The following is a 21,709-nucleotide window of genomic DNA, read 5'->3' as shown; positions in this document are numbered from 1 at the left end:
GATCAATTACAAATGACATGAAGAGCCTTTTCCCACCCACAGAGTCTTCTACTACTCTATGGCAGGCAGACTCTATGCTTCAACAGAGTGATGAGAAAACCTCAGAGTACACTGAGGCCACACCCAAAGGCTCACAGTCTGGTTTGGAAGTATCTGAGAAGAAGATCTGGACAACTGCAAAGACTATTTACCACAATGTGAAGACAAAGATGAGGAATTATTTTACATGGCAAAATCCAGTCAAAGCAACAACGGCTCAAGCCAAAAAGACCCTCAGCCATATTCTGGTTTCAATTCAGAAAGAGCTGTCAAAATCGGACCAAACGGTGACTGCGCTTTCACAAATAGAGAATGTGGTTGGAATGATGCTGAAGGATGTTGAAAGGGTAAGCAGTGAATGTGGTGAGGAACTGATCTATCAAGCGCCACAGCGTTCTTCCTCCTCGTTGTCATCCTCATCTGCCAGATCAAAGAAGTCAGAGTGGGAATTTTCACTCCCTGGCACTCCCATCTCTTCTGATTTACCAGAGAGTATTACTCAGCCCATTGTGAGATGCTCAGTCATCGACATGGGCAAATCTACTAAGCCAAAAACATTGGTGTGTGATGCCAGGGAAAGCATGTCTGCAATAGTGGATACCATCATAAAGGAGGTACATCCAGAGGAAGAAGGGGAGGTTGCATTCCAACCTGATCTAACAGCTGCAATAGCAAGACTGGAGGAGCTCATATCTCAGGGTAGGATTGGTGCTCTCTCACGTGATCTTACTCACCAAGTCAACCGCATCATTTCTGAGAGCAACTTGACCCCTCTGGTTCTGACAGTGGCGGCTGGAAAGAGTGCATCCGATACAGTCCTTACTGAGCTGAAGAGGAATGACAAGACGGTGGGGAAGCCCACAGCTTACAAGCTGGTTCAGCTTTTTGCAGAGGAGTCTGTGAAGCGCCTCTTGCTTCCTAGCCTTGTGCCCTCTACAGCTTCAATGAGTTTGGCTCAGGGAGTTAGTGTGCCGGCTAGCGTATCTGAAGATAGGATTTCATGTTCTTTTTCTACATCAGCATTTAGTGACACAGTCAGCCTGTTTACCAAAGTAATGGTAAGCCAGGTCATGGACTCTGTGGTTTCTGATGCACAAAGCAGAGGGTCATCTCCAACCGGAACTGTAACTGATATAGGCAGTCTACTGAGTGGTAAGTCCTACCCTCTGCCATCTTTCTCCGCCATCAGCATGACAACAAGTGGGACCTCCAATGCTGCACGAGGCTTTGAGGCCAACATAGATGCTGAGGAAAGGGATACCATCAGTTGTTTCGGTGTACCTCAGAGCATTGTTTGTGATCAGAATTCAACCAGCCCGGATGTTGCTTCGCTTTCAACCCCATCCACTGACAACTTAGTCGGTGATGATGACTTCACCGGCCTCATCAGCATGTTAGTGGTGAGACTTCTGTCAAAAATCCAAACCCAAACTGATCTGTACCCAACTGACGTCACACGCACGTCACAAGACCTGATTCCAAAAGTTATAGCTGCCTTCTGTGCATGGTCAGGCTGCTCTGAGACCCAAGCTTATCCCAAGAACCTGAAGAGTCACAAAGTATACAGCACCGTCTACAAACATCTGTTGAAGGAGTTTGGCTCAGAGAAAATACTCCAACTGGCCGTGTCGACTCAGGACTCCACTTTCAATAGGATTCTTGTGAAGTCATTGAGCAAGGAGCTTCTCCACAGTTGTAACGAGGCGTCAAGAGCAGCCTCAAGAACATCTTTCGAAGCCACCAGGCCAGAAGCTCTTCTCATGGCTGAAGATGTGAAGGCTACCAGAGGGAAGCTGTCTTTCCTACAAAGGCTTGCCAGACTGAAATTCAACTTAAAGGTACATCACACTTATTTAAGTTAACAATTGTGTCAATGTGAGTAAACAATGTTATTTAGAGAAAATGTAAAACCATCCATTAATTCCAAAACCATTTATAAATCTTGTTGTGCTGGTGTGTAAGATGTGATCGTTATTACCGTGAGATTGTTCTGCTGTGACAGTTGTTTTGACATGTTTTTGTTTTAGCCATTCATGATGGGAAACAAGAAGGATTCCAATAAGAAATCCCGCCATTCTGAATCCAAAGACCAGACTACTGCTGAAGATATCATGTGTAAGTCCATACAGCAGGACATTTACTGTTTGAGATATTGGTGTACAAAGCTGCTATTGCAAAAATATTAAACCCTATATACAGTACATTATATATTATCGATAGTAATCTCTTATGTAAAATTATTTATAGTTTCCAAATCTCAAGATTCTGGTTCTCATTTATTTGTGAAAGTAATAATGAGTTGAAACTAAGAATACAATATACCATCATTTCTAAATGAAAGTGCATGTCAACTCTCTCTCTCTTCTGTCGCCCAACATAGTGGCACATCCTGCCACATTTGGACTCCCAGAGGGTCTTCCCTCCACCTCTCAACAGGAGAAGCCTCGCAAACGTCCCCTTCTAATCAGGATGTTTTCCACCATCTCCATAGGCCTATCCAAGCCATTCAAACGGTTTTCAAAGCAAGCTTAATACAACAATTTCCTTTAATACAGTAATATTTGCATTGAATTGATGGCCTTTGTCTTCTTTATTGTTGCCCTGTTAACACATTTGATTAGAAAATACATAGTATATTTAGTTTAGTTTATTATGCAGTCATAGTCACGGTGTAGGCTAAACAAAGTAATGTTGTCCTGAATAATGTATAGAACATGCACCCCCCCCCCCCCCCCACCCACCCACACACACACACACACACACACACACACACAGTGTTATTCATTGAGCTCACACACATAGTACTTCAGATATGTCCCACTGTCACACCCTGACCATAGTTTGCTTTGTATGTTTCTATGTTTTGGTTGGTCAGGGTGTGATCTGAGTGGGCATTCTATGTTGGATGTCTTGTTTGTCTATTTCTATGTCTGGCCTGATATGGTTCTCAATCAGAGGCAGGTGTTAGTCATTGTCTCTGATTGGGAAACATATTTAGGTAGCCTGGGTTTCAGACTGGTGATTGTTCCTGTCTCTGTGTTTGCACCAGATAGGACTGTTTAGGTTTTCACATTTCATTGTTTTGTAGTTTATTCATGTATAGTTTTCCTTTATTAAACAAACATGAATCATCACCATGCTGCGTTTTGGTCCGCCTCTCCTTCACCGCAAGAGAACCGTTACAGAATCACCCACCACAACAGGACCAAGCGGCGTGGTAACGGGCAACAGCTACAGCAGCGAAAAGAGGAATGGACATGGGAGGAAGAATTGGAAGGTAAAGGACCCTGGGCACAGCCTGGAGAATATCGCCGCCCCAAAGAAGAGCTGGAGGGGGCGAAGGCGGAGAGGCGCTGGTATGAGGAGGCAGCACGGCGGCGTGGAGGGCTATTCCACCTCGCCGCACTGGCAGGGCGACCGGGACCATTCAACCGGGTAAGGTTGGGCAGGCTCGGTGCTCAAGAGCTCCAGTGCGCCTGCACGGTCCGGTCTATCTGTCACCACCTCCACGCACCAGCCCTCCGGTGGCAGCCCCCTGCACCAGGCTGTCTCTCCGGCTCATCCTTATCCTCTCCAGCGCTGTCGGAGCCTCCCGCCTCTCCAGCGCTGCCAGAGCCTTCCTCCTCTCCAGCGCAGCCGGAGTCTCCCGCCTGTTCGGCGCTACGAGAGCTACTCAGTCCAGTGTTGCCAGAGCCACCCGTCTGCCCAGCGCCGCCTGAGCCACCCGTCTGCCCAGCGCCGCCTGAGCCACCCGTCTGCCCAGCGCCGCCTGAGCCACCCGTCTGCCCAGCGCCGCCCGGCCCACCCGCAAGGGGCCGCCAGTGCCGCCAGTCTGCCAGGTGCCGCCAGTCTGCCAGGTGCCGCCAGTCTGCCAGGTGCCGCCAGTCTGCCAGGTGCCGCCAGTCTGGCAGGGGCTGCCAGTGCCGCCAGTCTGCCAGGGGCCGCCAGTGCCGCCAGTCTGCCAGAGGCCGCTAGTCTGCCAGGGGCAGCCAGTCTGCCAGGGGCCGCCAGTGCCGCCAGTCAGCCAGGGGCCGCCAGTCAGCCAGGGGCCGCCAGAGCCCCTCAGCCCAGAGGCGCCAGAGCCCCTCAGCCCAGAGGCGCCAGAGCCCCTCAGCCCAGAGGCGCCAGTTACACCGTTACACCCACAACCAACATTCAACCAGATATCAATGATTCAGTGTAAAATACATGTACTGTAACATAAACAGTATTTAATTTACAACCAATAAAATAATACATGATGCAGGACACTCAGTTATAAGGGAATTAACTGGTTTAACTTCTCAAACAAACACACACATTTCCATTTTCTGTGGATCGCCCATGTTTACATTTTACTGAATGCCAGTCTGACCTTTGACCTGTAGATGGCAATAAAGGTCTACTTTTGCTGCAGATCCACTTCTAAAGCTCAAACCTCTCTGGACAAGTAGCCAAAACATTTGTCCCTAGTGAGAGAGAGAGTATGTGTGTGTGGCAAAAAAAGGGAATATTGCACTACACTTTTATGATACAGATACATTTTGCATCCGGTAGCATAGCACAGCTGTAGTTTTTTCAAATGCCAAATGTACATGTAGCATGCTTCTGCCTACAGATGCTTTTCTGAGTGACTTGTGTTGTGAGAGAACCAGAATTCAAACATAAACTCCTGGATTACATTTTATAATATTGTCAGCTCTTTTTAGTAACATATGGTAGCATACATGTTTCACACGGTGGCAAGTCAAGCTAGTTAGTTACATGTAACAACATTACATTATATGGTCAATGTTTGTGTGTATCCTCTTAGCGTTTACCTTCGACATCAACAAGCGACGCACGGGCTGGTCCTGCAGACTCCCACGCCCATGGCCCAGGAGAAGGCTGGGGGCCACCTGCTCACTCACGTCCCAGCCATCTCCTTTGAGACCGACTCTACTGTGGAGTGCACCTCCAAGAGGACTCCGGAAGAGAGGGAACGGGTGAAGGTTAAACTGGCCAACATGGCCTTGATGGGAAGGATCAAAAGTCTTGGCTGTGAAATGCCCATTATGTGTGATTATCGAATTGATCATTTTCCACTTTTGAAACAACAATGGGAAAGACAGGATTTATAGCAAAGGTTGCTCAGATTGGGCTTTTGGAAAAATTGGGAGAATGAAAGTGCACTCCTGATTCAGAGAGAAAGATCCAGCTTAATCATCCATACCATTGTTTAAATTACAATAAAAAAACATTCAAACTGTTCCTGAGTTTTGAAAGACAGAGAAAGGAAAACATCATTATCTTCAGTCTGTTCACACCTGTTCACACAAGTCCTACTGTCCACAATCTCAGGGATCTTCAATACAAACACACCTGTTTCAGAAAACCTGATCACTTTCACATTCGAACAATGTTTGTAGGATACTTTTCAATAACTCAATAAATGTAAGTGTTGAAACCATACATAGCTGGTAACTTGAGCTCGGCAGAGTAGTTTTGACCTGTGTCCAGATGCAGTCATTTATGTTGTCTAAAGGCAATTTGTCTCTTATAACAATGTTATTTTTCTGAATAATCTAATTTAATTGACTGGTAGGTAGTCACTAACTATTTGTAGCATGTGTTCCTCTGTTTATTGATATTTACATGGTGTGTATGTGTTAAGATGTTAAGTAATTAATGTTGATATTATCCAACAACGGCTCAAGCCAAAAAGACCCTCAGCCATATTCTGGTTTCAATTCAGAAAGAGCTGTCAAAATCGGACCAAACGGTGACTGCGCTTTCACAAATAGAGAATGTGGTTGGAATGATGCTGAAGGATGTTGAAAGGGTAAGCAGTGAATGTGGTGAGGAACTGATCTATCAAGCGCCACAGCGTTCTTCCTCCTCGTTGTCATCCTCATCTGCCAGATCAAAGAAGTCAGAGTGGGAATTTTCACTCCCTGGCACTCCCATCTCTTCTGATTTACCAGAGAGTATTACTCAGCCCATTGTGAGATGCTCAGTCATCGACATGGGCAAATCTACTAAGCCAAAAACATTGGTGTGTGATGCCAGGGAAAGCATGTCTGCAATAGTGGATACCATCATAAAGGAGGTACATCCAGAGGAAGAAGGGGAGGTTGCATTCCACCCTGATCTAACAGCTGCAATAGCAAGACTGGAGGAGCTCATATCTCAGGGTAGGATTGGTGCTCTCTCACGTGATCTTACTCACCAAGTCAACCGCATCATTTCTGAGAGCAACTTGACCCCTCTGGTTCTGACAGTGGCGGCTGGAAAGAGTGCATCCGATACAGTCCTTACTGAGCTGAAGAGGAATGACAAGACGGTGGGGAAGCCCACAGCTTACAAGCTGGTTCAGCTTTTTGCAGAGGAGTCTGTGAAGCGCCTCTTGCTTCCTAGCCTTGTGCCCTCTACAGCTTCAATGAGTTTGGCTCAGGGAGTTAGTGTGCCGGCTAGCGTATCTGAAGATAGGATTTCATGTTATTTTTCTACATCAGCATTTAGTGACACAGTCAGCCTGTTTACCAAAGTAATGGTAAGCCAGGTCATGGACTCTGTGGTTTCTGATGCACAAAGCAGAGGGTCATCTCCAACCGGAACTGTAACTGATATAGGCAGTCTACTGAGTGGTAAGTCCTACCCTCTGCCATCTTTCTCCGCCATCAGCATGACAACAAGTGGGACCTCCAATGCTGCACGAGGCTTTGAGGCCAACATAGATGATGAGGAAAGGGATACCATCAGTTGTTTCGGTGTACCTCAGAGCATTGTTTGTGATCAGAATTCAACCAGCCCGGATGTTGCTTCGCTTTCAACCCCATCCACTGACAACTTAGTCGGTGATGATGACTTCACCGGCCTCATCAGCATGTTAGTGGTGAGACTTCTGTCAAAAATCCAAACCCAAACTGATCTGTACCCAACTGACGTCACACGCACGTCACAAGACCTGATTCCAAAAGTTATAGCTGCCTTCTGTGCATGGTCAGGCTGCTCTGAGACCCAAGCTTATCCCAAGAACCTGAAGAGTCACAAAGTATACAGCACCGTCTACAAACATCTGTTGAAGGAGTTTGGCTCAGAGAAAATACTCCAACTGGCCGTGTCGACTCAGGACTCCACTTTCAATAGGATTCTTGTGAAGTCATTGAGCAAGGAGCTTCTCCACAGTTGTAACGAGGCATCAAGAGCAGCCTCAAGAACATCTTTCGAAGCCACCAGGCCAGAAGCTCTTCTCATGGCTGAAGATGTGAAGGCTACCAGAGGGAAGCTGTCTTTCCTACAAAGGCTTGCCAGACTGAAATTCAACTTAAAGGTACATCACACTTATTTAAGTTAACAATTGTGTCAATGTGAGTAAACAATGTTATTTAGAGAAAATGTAAAACCATCCATTAATTCCAAAACCATTTATAAATCTTGTTGTGCTGGTGTGTAAGATGTGATCGTTATTACCGTGAGATTGTTCTGCTGTGACAGTTGTTTTGACATGTTTTTGTTTTAGCCATTCATGATGGGAAACAAGAAGGATTCCAATAAGAAATCCCGCCATTCTGAATCCAAAGACCAGACTACTGCTGAAGATATCATGTGTAAGTCCATACAGCAGGACATTTACTGTTTGAGATATTGGTGTACAAAGCTGCTATTGCAAAAATATTAAACCCTATATACAGTACATTATATATTATCGATAGTAATCTCTTATGTAAAATTATTTATAGTTTCCAAATCTCAAGATTCTGGTTCTCATTTATTTGTGAAAGTAATAATGAGTTGAAACTAAGAATACAATATACCATCATTTCTAAATGAAAGTGCATGTCAACTCTCTCTCTCTTCTGTCGCCCAACATAGTGGCACATCCTGCCACATTTGGACTCCCAGAGGGTCTTCCCTCCACCTCTCAACAGGAGAAGCCTCGCAAACGTCCCCTTCTAATCAGGATGTTTTCCACCATCTCCATAGGCCTATCCAAGCCATTCAAACGGTTTTCAAAGCAAGCTTAATACAACAATTTCCTTTAATACAGTAATATTTGCATTGAATTGATGGCCTTTGTCTTCTTTATTGTTGCCCTGTTAACACATTTGATTAGAAAATACATAGTATATTTAGTTTAGTTTATTATGCAGTCATAGTCACGGTGTAGGCTAAACAAAGTAATGTTGTCCTGAATAATGTATAGAACATGCACCCCCCCCCCCACCCACCCACCCACACACACACACACACACACACACACACACACACAGTGTTATTCATTGAGCTCACACACATAGTACTTCAGATATGTCCCACTGTCACACCCTGACCATAGTTTGCTTTGTATGTTTCTATGTTTTGGTTGGTCAGGGTGTGATCTGAGTGGGCATTCTATGTTGGATGTCTTGTTTGTCTATTTCTATGTCTGGCCTGATATGGTTCTCAATCAGAGGCAGGTGTTAGTCATTGTCTCTGATTGGGAAACATATTTAGGTAGCCTGGGTTTCAGACTGGTGATTGTTCCTGTCTCTGTGTTTGCACCAGATAGGACTGTTTAGGTTTTCACATTTCATTGTTTTGTAGTTTATTCATGTATAGTTTTCCTTTATTAAACAAACATGAATCATCACCATGCTGCGTTTTGGTCCGCCTCTCCTTCACCGCAAGAGAACCGTTACAGAATCACCCACCACAACAGGACCAAGCGGCGTGGTAACGGGCAACAGCTACAGCAGCGAAAAGAGGAATGGACATGGGAGGAAGAATTGGAAGGTAAAGGACCCTGGGCACAGCCTGGAGAATATCGCCGCCCCAAAGAAGAGCTGGAGGCGGCGAAGGCGGAGAGGCGCTGGTATGAGGAGGCAGCACGGCGGCGTGGAGGGCTATTCCACCTCGCCGCACTGGCAGGGCGACCGGGACCATTCAACCGGGTAAGGTTGGGCAGGCTCGGTGCTCCAGTGCGCCTGCACGGTCCGGTCTATCTGTCACCACCTCCACGCACCAGCCCTCCGGTGGCAGCCCCCTGCACCAGGCTGTCTCTCCGGCTCATCCTTATCCTCTCCAGCGCTGTCGGAGCCTCCCGCCTCTCCAGCGCTGCCAGAGCCTTCCTGTCTGCCAGAGGCCGCCAGTGCCGCCAGTCTGCCAGAGGCCGCTAGTCTGCCAGGGGCAGCCAGTCTGCCAGGGGCCGCCAGTGCCGCCAGTCAGCCAGGGGCCGCCAGTCAGCCAGGGGCCGCCAGAGCCCCTCAGCCCAGAGGCGCCAGAGCCCCTCAGCCCAGAGGCGCCAGTTACACCGTTACACCCACAACCAACATTCAACCAGATATCAATGATTCAGTGTAAAATACATGTACTGTAACATAAACAGTATTTAATTTACAACCAATAAAATAATACATGATGCAGGACACTCAGTTATAAGGGAATTAACTGGTTTAACTTCTCAAACAAACACACACATTTCCATTTTCTGTGGATCGCCCATGTTTACATTTTACTGAATGCCAGTCTGACCTTTGACCTGTAGATGGCAATAAAGGTCTACTTTTGCTGCAGATCCACTTCTAAAGCTCAAACCTCTCTGGACAAGTAGCCAAAACATTTGTCCCTAGTGAGAGAGAGAGTATGTGTGTGTGGCAAAAAAAGGGAATATTGCACTACACTTTTATGATACAGATACATTTTGCATCCGGTAGCATAGCACAGCTGTAGTTTTTTCAAATGCCAAATGTACATGTAGCATGCTTCTGCCTACAGATGCTTTTCTGAGTGACTTGTGTTGTGAGAGAACCAGAATTCAAACATAAACTCCTGGATTACATTTTATAATATTGTCAGCTCTTTTTAGTAACATATGGTAGCATACATGTTTCACACGGTGGCAAGTCAAGCTAGTTAGTTACATGTAACAACATTACATTATATGGTCAATGTTTGTGTGTATCCTCTTAGCGTTTACCTTCGACATCAACAAGCGACGCACGGGCTGGTCCTGCAGACTCCCACGCCCATGGCCCAGGAGAAGGCTGGGGGCCACCTGCTCACTCACGTCCCAGCCATCTCCTTTGAGACCGACTCTACTGTGGAGTGCACCTCCAAGAGGACTCCGGAAGAGAGGGAACGGGTGAAGGTTAAACTGGCCAACATGGCCTTGATGGGAAGGATCAAAAGTCTTGGCTGTGAAATGCCCATTATGTGTGATTATCGAATTGATCATTTTCCACTTTTGAAACAACAATGGGAAAGACAGGGTTTATAGCAAAGGTTGCTCAGATTGGGCTTTTGGAAAAATTGGGAGAATGAAAGTGCACTCCTGATTCAGAGAGAAAGATCCAGCTTAATCATCCATACCATTGTTTAAATTACAATAAAAAAACATTCAAACTGTTCCTGAGTTTTGAAAGACAGAGAAAGGAAAACATCATTATCTTCAGTCTGTTCACACCTGTTCACACAAGTCCTACTGTCCACAATCTCAGGGATCTTCAATACAAACACACCTGTTTCAGAAAACCTGATCACTTTCACATTCGAACAATGTTTGTAGGATACTTTTCAATAACTCAATAAATGTAAGTGTTGAAACCATACATAGCTGGTAACTTGAGCTCGGCAGAGTAGTTTTGACCTGTGTCCAGATGCAGTCATTTATGTTGTCTAAAGGCAATTTGTCTCTTATAACAATGTTATTTTTCTGAATAATCTAATTTAATTGACTGGTAGGTAGTCACTAACTATTTGTAGCATGTGTTCCTCTGTTTATTGATATTTACATGGTGTGTATGTGTTAAGATGTTAAGTAATTAATGTTGATATTATCCAAAGGGTTTTTAACTGAAATGTTAAATGTATTTCAAAAATGGCAGAATCAAACAGTATTGGAATAGTGACTTGTATTTTGCATCTAGAAGTGTAAGAATTTTAGAAGAATGCTATTTCATCAGTCAAATGTTGCACTGTTTGATAAGACAGGGTAAAGAAAACCTCCATTTTAATGAGTTTAGTTGTGAGTTTGACATTTTACCACAAGAAGTCACTATAATACTATACGTTATCAAACAGGGTTGTGCTGAAAATCAAATGAACCACAGCCAAATTAATTATTTGCAACTAAGATTAAAAAAGACATGTAAAACTTACTTTCTTGATAAAATACATTCTAAAATGTCAATATATGTGATTTCTGAGTATGTAGTGCACATATCTTTTTAAGGCCCAAAGCAGACGTTTTTATATCAATATCAAATCATTTCTGGGTAACAATTAAGTACCTTACTGTAATAGATTACGATGAAAATGGTCAAAAATGTATTTTTTGCAAAAAAAACTTTCTCAAGCAATAATTTTGCTAGGACTGTCTGGGAGTGGTCAGTGTGGAGGGGAAATTAAAACTTGCTGTTATTGGCACTCTCTTTGTCGTTGGTCTATAAACCAATTTACACATGGTGATGTCGCCATGGAAAGCCAAAACTCTCGCCCATGCAAACCTGCTGATTAGAAGGTGCTGTATAGATGTGAGAAACTCTCTTTTCATGGCACTTCAATATCGAAGTGAATTTTTCGTAGCAGGTTAGGAAACTGAGGTTAAGGTTAGGAAAAGGGTTAGGGTTAGTGAAAATGCTCTCCAAACCTTCTACGAAAATTACTTTGCATTGAAGTGCTGTGAAAAGAATGTGTCCCTGCTCAGGTGTTGCATGCATCAACCAATGGTTGTGTGCCAAGTCATCCATTGTGTCATCGACTGACAGATTGCTATAACATTTGATGTGGTTAGCTGACACACAAAATACCTATCCAGGCAGTGTAAGATCTGGCAAGTGTCAGCAAGGCCTGGGCAGAGGAACATGCTCCGTATTTTCAACCAGAACTATCAGGAAGCAACCCATAAAACACATTTACAGTGTTAGTTTCATCAGCTGTTGTACAATATGAAATAACATTATTTTGACTTCACAGGGCCTTTAAATGTAGGCAAACAAGTTTTCGGCATTCAAACTAATCTACCCAGCCAGATTCAGCACCATGGACAGTGAAAATCAGAATACCTGCGATCTGACGATTAGAACAACAGTGCTATTTTAAGTGATTTTCAAGACACCCAAAGTCAATTTAAATCCACAACAAAATCTGCAGGATAAAAAGCAATATAATCAAACATTCAAATATGTAAACAGGCTATATTAAAGTGCACTAAACATAGAGACAGATTAACCATGGAGAACACGAAACATAATGACAGATTAACCAGGGAAGTGAATTTAACAGAGGTTAAAGCTAAAACAACAGAATCTGGGTACGTCTGTGTGAAGAGGTGTGGATTTGAATAGTACACAAGTAGGCCTACGCTATTTTTGCACTGTAAAACTTTTTTTTTTAAGTGTTATGTTTTCCCAGATTCATAGTGTTATGCAGCCCAGGCCTATCTAGGAAGGCTGGGCATAAATTGTTTGCTCACAGCATCCCATGATGACGTGGGCAACATAAACACTTAAACTCTGTAGATTAAAGTTAATAGTAATCAAAACTAATTTCACCACGAAAGGAAGTGCAATCGAAATGAATGAAGAAGACAAGGTAATTCTAGTGAGTTAATAAAATGACAAGGTGTTGCCTGTCAGCGTTGTAGACTACTGCCTCACAAGCCCGGGCTTTAGTGGCACTGGCATACGCGCTTGCCTCTGCACTGAAGGAGCCAGCGAACGCGGCCGCGTTGCAGCTCTCACTTTTTCCCGCTACAGTATGTCCTACAATGACATATTTGGTGGGGGTTGGCAGCCAACAATAGGATTGGATTGGGACTAAATCAAAGAATAAAACGATATTGAAATGAATATTATTAACAAATATTTCCCAGAAGATTTTGGGTTCAACCTAAGGCTGACTAGGACAGATCAATCAACTTGATCCGACACAGTAAGCCTACATGTCATACGTAAGTAAATCCACAAGAGAGACAATATTGCAAAGGCAGGACCATGTTCGATGGAAAGCGTAGGGGTAGGCAATCGAAAACGTTTGACGGGGAAATTTCTGTCAATATTAGCTAGTCCTACTGAGTGGGCAAGTAACCTTTCCCGCGCTCTTCCTAAAAATACTATTTGTGATGTCATAAAGGTCTAACGTTCCATGACGTAGCATGTAGCCCTAAATTACAGTCCCTGCTTGCAATATTGTCCTCACTCTCGACCTGAACTCAACTTGAATGTAACCAACACAGACAAGGACATGCTTTTTGAGATATAAAATAGCTTGAATGGATGAAGAAAGGGTAAGCTAAATTACTTCATACAATATTGGGGGAAAGTAAAAAAGGGTAAAGCAATATAAGCGGATATTTCTTGTAAAAAGCTATAACATATTGTAAAGCAAATGTACCATTCTTTATAAAGTCACCAGCTTAGCTCTGATATGGCTGTAGCTCTATTTATGATGTCCTCTGCACAGATCTACTATGACATTGACATATTATTACTTATTGGAATGTCTGTCCTTCAGGTAGCACAGAGGGAGGATGGTGATCCTCAGAGGGAAGGAAAGGAAGTTGTTGAGGAAGAACCGGTGGCCACACCCAAAGAGGAGGCCAAGAAGGGAAGGAAGGTAAGATGGCAGGAGTGACAGAGCACATAATAGGCCTACTGGGTTACACTCTGTACCTGATAGCAGTCATACCATAGATATCTATATATCTCAGATAACAACATACGTAGTAGCTGTTTTCAAAACGTGTTTTAAGAGCTGCTTTGACCTGGCCCATAGCCTATTCATAAATTGTCTCAGAGTAGGAGTGCTTATCTAGGATCAGTTTTGCATTTGAGATCATAATGAATACAATTATTTGGGCAAGGTTGAGCCCACACCTTATCTGATGAACTTTATGTATACGGTTCCTGGTGTTACATGTCTGCCATCATTTGAGCTCTGGAATCTGTTCTGTTCTATCCTAGGCAAAAAGTAAGAGGAGTGGCAAGAAGTCAAGGAAGCTGGGCACTGACAACGATGCAGGTCAGAGATTTACCTCTGTAGTACTACATTGTTTCTCTATTCTGTCTGTGATGTGCAGGTTGTATTATCCATTTTCAATGAAACTGTAGTCTACTGTAATCAGTAAGAAAGGTCACATAGATAGCTTTATTAAAATAGGCCTATTCTAAAACCCTTAAACAATGAAATCAGAGTATTAAGAGATAAAATGTCTGATTTCTCTTTAATTTTGCTTCTACTTCCTCTACGGCAATCACATCTTTAGTCTCCAGGAATGAACACCTGGATAGAGGATCTGTAATTGAGCTCCTGGAGAAGAAAGCTGTTCAGGCTGCATTCGGCCCAGGCAACAAGGATGAGATGGAATACTCCTACCCAATCCTCATCTCATTCCTGCGCAATCTTACTGATGAGTATGTTAAAAGTTTTTCTGTAATGTTCAACATTTATGAAATATTGTGCAGTGGGAACTAAACACTAACTAAAACACTTATTTTAAATTGTCTAGGCAGTGGCAAGTGATCTACAAAGGACTAAAAAACCCTGTAAGTTTCCCTACCTGCCTTTGACCTTTGATGTGTCAATGATCTGTTGAATTCAGAGATTAGCCATCAAGTCATATTCTGTTATTCATGTTCTCTGTCAGACTTCATCAAACTTTGAATTCAGTCACAGACAAGAATAACAATGTTGATCAAATGCATTCTGTTCGATCTAGAATACTTTACATCACAGTTCCATTGAAAAGACTGTTTTTGTTCTGTTTGTTCAAAACAGATGACGAAGGAACAGCTTGCCAAATTGTGCAAGACAATTGTAACCTTCATCGCACAGACCACCCTGCAGATCCTGCTGCCAGCCCTGGCCCGCGTACTTGGGGTAAAGGACTTTGCTGACGACGACACTGACTCACCCAAGAGGGGTGGCAGTGCAAGAGCCTTTGCTGCCTTTGATCAGGAAAGACTGGAGCTCATCCAGGAAGTTAGATATCTGGCGAAGAAAATGTATAAGGGCGGCACAGGGGCTCAACATCTCAGGTCCCTAACACCCTCTTCTAAGAGGTATGTTCCCCTCAAGGTTTTCATGTATGGATTTCACCGAGATCATCTATCCCAGTGTTAGCCAATGCAATTTACTCTATCTGATGTAGTACAAAATGTAATGTATCAGCCTTTGAGCATATTCAAATGAATGAGCATGTAAAGCGATCAAAAGGACATGTAGATATTTAGAATACTAAAATTACAACGCTTGACCGATTTGCCAAGTTAAGACAGGAATTATCATGCTTTGCTTGTTCGTTTTAAAGTTCCCAGACCTCAGTGAAAGTCCTCCTGGGAATGACAGAGGACAGAATCATCAAAAGTGTCCAGGAGCAACTGTCTGATCATAATATCCTGTCCTCTTGCCCACCTGAGCTGACTGTTGGTCTTATCAAGGTGGTGGTCGAACAGCTTAACTCTGCCCTCTCTGCGACCATCAGCAGAGCCATTTCAGGGCGGTCCTCCCCTATTTCTTCTGGTACCCAGGCCGCTGAACAAATGGTCAACATGGTCCAGAAATGTTTTGATGATCACACCACCCCAGAGGACCAGAGCTCTACCTCTGTATTAGAGTCATGCATTCCACCTGCAACAGAAGAAGTGATGACTGTTATCGCAGAGATGGTGGGTGAATTGGAAAAAGAAGATCCGGAATTGGCTAAGGTTTTTCGAGAAGTGGCTGTGAAAGTTAAAATGTTGGCATCTGGCAGTGACCTTGTAGTGGAGCACCTGGATGTTGAAGACTCTCCTGTTCCAGAGGAGCTGAACATAATATGTACATCTTGCAAAGCAATGATGCAAAATCTTGGCACTCTGTTTAGTGTGAAGTTCAAGACCAAAGCCTCAAAGGCTGTGAGTGAAATTCTTGTGAGAAGGTTAATGAGCGATATCTCTGGTATGGTTCAACCTTCTCATTCGTTTAGTACCACTCCAAGCTTGATGAATGCATCTAGCCCATCTGACAGGATCCTTGATTCTGCGGCCACTGAGCTCATACAGACCAAAGTAGAATCTGAGGCATCAAAAATAATTGATAACTTTGTTGAAGATGTCAAGGACATTGTGCAGTATGCTGAATTAGATCAGCCAACAAGCACCCAGAGAGATACCCAAGTGGGACACTGTACGACAAAGCGGAAACCCTTCCATGCAGCTCGTAGACTCTGCGAGAGACTTCAGGCAAAGCTGGAGACATTGTTCCTCAGAATGGGTGGAGCTCCAGTCCAAGGGGAAGAACTTATGGAAAAAGCTGACTCCAGTGCTGTGCTTCTGGAGCATACTGACTCCAGTGATCTGCCTGTTTCAATCCTGAGCTTGCCTTCCCCATGTAGGAGTGAATCCCCTATATCAGAACGTAGTTCATCTTCTTTATCTGATGGATGTGATTCAACTGACTCTGTAGGAGAGAAAACACCAGAGCAACCTGAAACCAGTAAGAGTGAGGCAATACTGCAAGTGATCAACTCAACAGGACTTGGTTCTCTCCGTAAATGCCAAAGTGAGAACTCTCAACCATTACTGTCTCTCTGTGATTCCAACATGGTGCCCTGCACCAAAGAGGTCTTGTCCCAGATTGTGACCATGTATAGGTCAGAGGTGGCAGATTTGGAATGCACATCATCTGTTGCAGAGGGTTCCTCTTACAACTCCCTTGAAGTCTGTGGCTTTTTGGACAGTGTCATGTCTTATCTAGAAGACATGCCTGTGTCTGGTTCTTCATGGTTGGAAGGATTAAGAGATACTCCAGCCTCAGTCATTGAGAAACTCTCCAGTGAGGAGTTCCAGATGAACGCTACCAACGAAGTGCGAAAAATACTGATCAAATCAGTCAGTAGCTTTCCCAGCAAAGTCAGTTCCAGCCAGACAGATTCTCAGATGTTGCCAGCAAAATCAACAATTTCCTTAAGGCATACAGATATAACTGCTTTTGAAATCGTTGGATCAATTACAAATGACATGAAGAGCCTTTTCCCACCCACAGAGTCTTCTACTACTCTATGGCAGGCAGACTCTATGCTTCAACAGAGTGATGAGAAAACCTCAGAGTACACTGAGGCCACACCCAAAGGCTCACAGTCTGGTTTGGAAGTATCTGAGAAGAAGATCTGGACAACTGCAAAGACTATTTACCACAATGTGAAGACAAAGATGAGGAATTATTTTACATGGCAAAATCAAGTCAAAGCAACAACGGCTCAAGCCAAAAAGACCCTCAGCCATATTCTGGTTTCAATTCAGAAAGAGCTGTCAAAATCTGACCAAACGGTGACTGCGCTTTCACAAATAGAGAATGTGGTTGGAATGATGCTGAAGGATGTTGAAAGGGTAAGCAGTGAATGTGGTGAGGAACTGATCTATCAAGCGCCACAGCGTTCTTCCTCCTCGTTGTCATCCTCATCTGCCAGATCAAAGAAGTCAGAGTGGGAATTTTCACTCCCTGGCACTCCCATCTCTTCTGATTTACCAGAGAGTATTACTCAGCCCATTGTGAGATGCTCAGTCATCGACATGGGCAAATCTACTAAGCCAAAAACATCGGTGTGTGATGCCAGGGAAAGCATGTCTGCAATAGTGGATACCATCATAAAGGAGGTACATCCAGAGGAAGAAGGGGAGGTTGCATTCCACCCTGATCTATCAGCTGCAATAGCAAGACTGGAGGAGCTCATATCTCAGGGTAGGATTGGTGCTCTCTCACGTGATCTTACTCACCAAGTCAACCGCATCATTTCTGAGAGCAACTTGACCCCTCTGGTTCTGACAGTGGCGGCTGGAAAGAGTGCATCCGATACAGTCCTTACTGAGCTGAAGAGGAATGACAAGACGGTGGGGAAGCCCACAGCTTACAAGCTGGTTCAGCTTTTTGCAGAGGAGTCTGTGAAGCGCCTCTTGCTTCCTAGCCTTGTGCCCTCTACAGCTTCAATGAGTTTGGCTCAGGGAGTTAGTGTGCCGGCTAGCGTATCTGAAGATAGGATTTCATGTTCTTTTTCTACATCAGCATTTAGTGACACAGTCAGCCTGTTTACCAAAGTAATGGTAAGCCAGGTCATGGACTCTGTGGTTTCTGATGCACAAAGCAGAGGGTCATCTCCAACCGGAACTGTAACTGATATAGGCAGTCTACTGAGTGGTAAGTCCTACCCTCTGCCATCTTTCTCCGCCATCAGCATGACAACAAGTGGGACCTCCAATGCTGCACGAGGCTTTGAGGCCAACATAGATGCTGAGGAAAGGGATACCATCAGTTGTTTCGGTGTACCTCAGAGCATTGTTTGTGATCAGAATTCAACCAGCCCGGATGTTGCTTCGCTTTCAACCCCATCCACTGACAACTTAGTCGGTGATGATGACTTCACCGGCCTCATCAGCATGTTAGTGGTGAGACTTCTGTCAAAACTCCAAACCCAAACTGATCTGTACCCAACTGACGTCACACGCACGTCACAAGACCTGATTCCAAAAGTTATAGCTGCCTTCTGTGCATGGTCAGGCTGCTCTGAGACCCAAGCTTATCCCAAGAACCTGAAGAGTCACAAAGTATACAGCACCGTCTACAAACATCTGTTGAAGGAGTTTGGCTCAGAGAAAATACTCCAACTGGCCGTGTCGACTCAGGACTCCACTTTCAATAGGATTCTTGTGAAGTCATTGAGCAAGGAGCTTCTCCACAGTTGTAACGAGGCATCAAGAGCAGCCTCAAGAACATCTTTCGAAGCCACCAGGCCAGAAGCTCTTCTCATGGCTGAAGATGTGAAGGCTACCAGAGGGAAGCTGTCTTTCCTACAAAGGCTTGCCAGACTGAAATTCAACTTAAAGGTACATCACACTTATTTAAGTTAACAATTATGTCAATGTGAGTAAACAATGTTATTTAGAGAAAATGTAAAACCATCCATTAATTCCAAAACCATTTATAAATCTTGTTGTGCTGGTGTGTAAGATGTGATCGTTATTACCGTGAGATTGTTCTGCTGTGACAGTTGTTTTGACATGTTTTTGTTTTAGCCATTCATGATGGGAAACAAGAAGGATTCCAATAAGAATTCCCGCCATTCTGAATCCAAAGACCAGACTACTGCTGAAGATATCATGTGTAAGTCCATACAGCAGGACATTTACTGTTTGAGATATTGGTGTACAAAGCTGCTATTGCAAAAATATTAAACCCTATATACAGTACATTATATATTATCGATAGTAATCTCTTATGTAAAATTATTTATAGTTTCCAAATCTCAAGATTCTGGTTCTCATTTATTTGTGAAAGTAATAATGAGTTGAAACTAAGAATACAATATACCATCATTTCTAAATGAAAGTGCATGTCAACTCTCTCTCTCTTCTGTCGCCCAACATAGTGGCACATCCTGCCACATTTGGACTCCCAGAGGGTCTTCCCTCCACCTCTCAACAGGAGAAGCCTCGCAAACGTCCCCTTCTAATCAGGATGTTTTCCACCATCTCCATAGGCCTATCCAAGCCATTCAAACGGTTTTCAAAGCAAGCTTAATACAACAATTTCCTTTAATACAGTAATATTTGCATTGAATTGATGGCCTTTGTCTTCTTTTGTGTTGCCCTGTTAACACATTTGATTAGGAAATACATAGTAAATTTAGTTTAGTTTATTATGCAGTCATAGTCACGGTGTAGGCTAAACAAAGTAATGTTGTCCTGAATAATGTATAGAACATGCACCCTCCCACCCCCCCACCCACACACACACACACACACACAGTGTGATTCATTGAACACATACACATAGTACTTCAGATATGTCCCACAACCAACATTCAACCATATATCAATGATTCAGTGTAAAATACATGTACTGTAAAATAAACAGTATTTAATTTACAACCAATAAAATAATACATGATGCAGGACACTCAGTTATAAGGGAATTAACTGGTTTAACTTCTCAAACAAACACACACATTTCCATTTTCTGTGGATCGCCCATGTTTACATTTTACTGAATTCCAGTCTGACCTTTGACCTGTAGATGGCAATAAAGGTCTACTTTTGCTGCAGATCCACTTCTAAAGCTCAAACCTCTCTGGACAAGTAGCCAAAACATTTGTCCCTAGTGAGAGAGAGAGTATGTGTGTGTGGCAAGAAAAGGGAATATTGCACTACACTTTTATGATACAGATACATTTTGCATCCGGTAGCATAGCACAGCTGTAGTTTTTTCAAATGCCAAATGTACATGTAGCATGCTTCTGCCTACAGATGCTTTTCTGAGTGACTTGTGTTGTGAGAGAACCAGAATTCAAACATAAACTCCTGGATTACATTTTATAATATTGTCAGCTCTTTTTAGTAACATATGGTAGCATACATGTTTCACACGGTGGCAAGTCAAGCTAGTTAGTTACATGTAACAACATTACATTATATGGTCAATGTTTGTGTGTATCCTCTTAGCTTTTACCTTCGACATCAACAAGCGACGCACGGGCTGGTCCTGCAGACTCCCACGCCCATGGCCCAGGAGAAGGCTGGGGGCCACCTGCTCACTCACGTCCCAGCCATCTCCTTTGAGACCGACTCTACTGTGGAGTGCACCTCCAAGAGGACTCCGGAAGAGAGGGACCGGGTGAAGGTTAAACTGGCCAACATGGCCTTGATGGGAAGGATCAAAAGTCTTGGCTGTGAAATGCCCATTATGTGTGATTATCGAATTGATAATTTTCCACTTTTGAAACAACAATGGGAAAGACAGGGTTTATAGCAAAGGTTGCTCAGATTGGGCTTTTGGAAAAATTGGGAGAATGAAAGTGCACTCCTGATTCAGAGAGAAAGATCCAGCTTAATCATCCATACCATTGTTTAAATTACAATAAAAAAACATTCAAACTGTTCCTGAGTTTTGAAAGACAGAGAAAGGAAAACATCATTATCTTCAGTCTGTTCACACAAGTCCTACTGTCCACAATCTCAGGGTTCTTCAATACAAACACACCTGTTTCAGAAAACCTGATCACTTTCACATTCGAACAATGTTTGTAGGATACTTTTCAATAACTCAATAAATGTAAGTGTTGAAACCATACATAGCTGGTAACTTGAGCTCGGCAGAGTAGTTTTGACCTGTGTCCAGATGCAGTCATTTATGTTGTCTAAAGACAATTTGTCTCTTATAACAATGTTATTTTTCTGAATAATCGAATTTAATTGACTGGTAGGTAGTCACTAACTATTTGTAGCATGTGTTCCTCTGTTTATTGATATTTACATGGTGTGTATGTGTTAAGATGTTAAGTAATTAATGTTGATATTATCCAAAGGGTTTTTAACTGAAATGTTAAATGTTGGTGTCTCGATCTCAGACATTTACGCTCATATTTGTAAATAGTATTTCAAAAATGGCAGAATCAAACAGTATTGGAATAGTGACTTGTATTTTGCATCTAGAAGTGTAAGAATTTTAGAAGAATGCTATTTCATCAGTCAAATGTTGCACTGTTTGATAAGACAGGGTAAAGAAAACCTCCATTTAAATGAGTTTAGTTGTGAGTTTGACATTTTACCACAAGAAGTCACTATAATACTATACGTTATCAAACAGGGTTGTGCTGAAAATCAAATGAACCACAGCCAAATTAATTATTTGCAACTAAGAGTAAGATTAAAAAAGACATGTATAACTTACTTTCTTGATAAAATACATTCTAAAATGTCAA

The 21,709-nt window shown here is 43.2% G+C and overlaps 3 protein-coding genes across 4 annotated transcripts; all 3 read left to right on the top strand.

Annotated features, from left to right (window-relative positions):
• The first annotated feature begins 944 nt into the window (after positions 1–944).
• On the top strand, positions 945–2,607 carry LOC118944699. Its single transcript, XM_036965073.1, has 3 exons — positions 945–1,877; positions 2,067–2,154; positions 2,420–2,607. The coding sequence occupies exons 1-3, from the start codon at positions 984–986 to the stop codon at positions 2,569–2,571; spliced, it is 1,134 nt and encodes a 377-aa protein (XP_036820968.1). The 5' UTR covers positions 945–983; the 3' UTR covers positions 2,572–2,607.
• A 4,140-nt stretch (positions 2,608–6,747) lies between these two features.
• Positions 6,748–8,060, top strand: LOC118944708. Its single transcript, XM_036965088.1, has 3 exons — positions 6,748–7,330; positions 7,520–7,607; positions 7,873–8,060. Exons 1-3 carry the CDS (start codon positions 6,884–6,886, stop codon positions 8,022–8,024), a joined length of 687 nt encoding a protein of 228 aa, XP_036820983.1. The 5' UTR covers positions 6,748–6,883; the 3' UTR covers positions 8,025–8,060.
• A 10,024-nt stretch (positions 8,061–18,084) lies between these two features.
• LOC118944701 lies at positions 18,085–21,709 on the top strand. Of its 2 annotated transcripts, none has more exons than XM_036965076.1 (4): positions 18,085–18,836; positions 19,026–19,113; positions 19,379–19,520; positions 20,451–21,709. In XM_036965076.1, the coding sequence occupies exons 1-4, from the start codon at positions 18,189–18,191 to the stop codon at positions 20,755–20,757; spliced, it is 1,185 nt and encodes a 394-aa protein (XP_036820971.1). In that variant the 5' UTR covers positions 18,085–18,188; the 3' UTR covers positions 20,758–21,709. The 2 variants fall into 2 exon arrangements, with proteins under 2 accessions (XP_036820971.1, XP_036820972.1); XM_036965077.1 differs by having other exon boundaries at positions 18,086–18,836; positions 19,379–19,511.

This window comes from Oncorhynchus mykiss, chromosome 27 (genome assembly GCF_013265735.2).
Source record: "Oncorhynchus mykiss isolate Arlee chromosome 27, USDA_OmykA_1.1, whole genome shotgun sequence".
Classification (NCBI taxonomy): domain Eukaryota; kingdom Metazoa; phylum Chordata; class Actinopteri; order Salmoniformes; family Salmonidae; genus Oncorhynchus; species Oncorhynchus mykiss.
The sequence above is the reverse complement of the archived record's forward strand: the minus strand, read 5'-3'. Positions and strand labels throughout refer to the sequence as shown.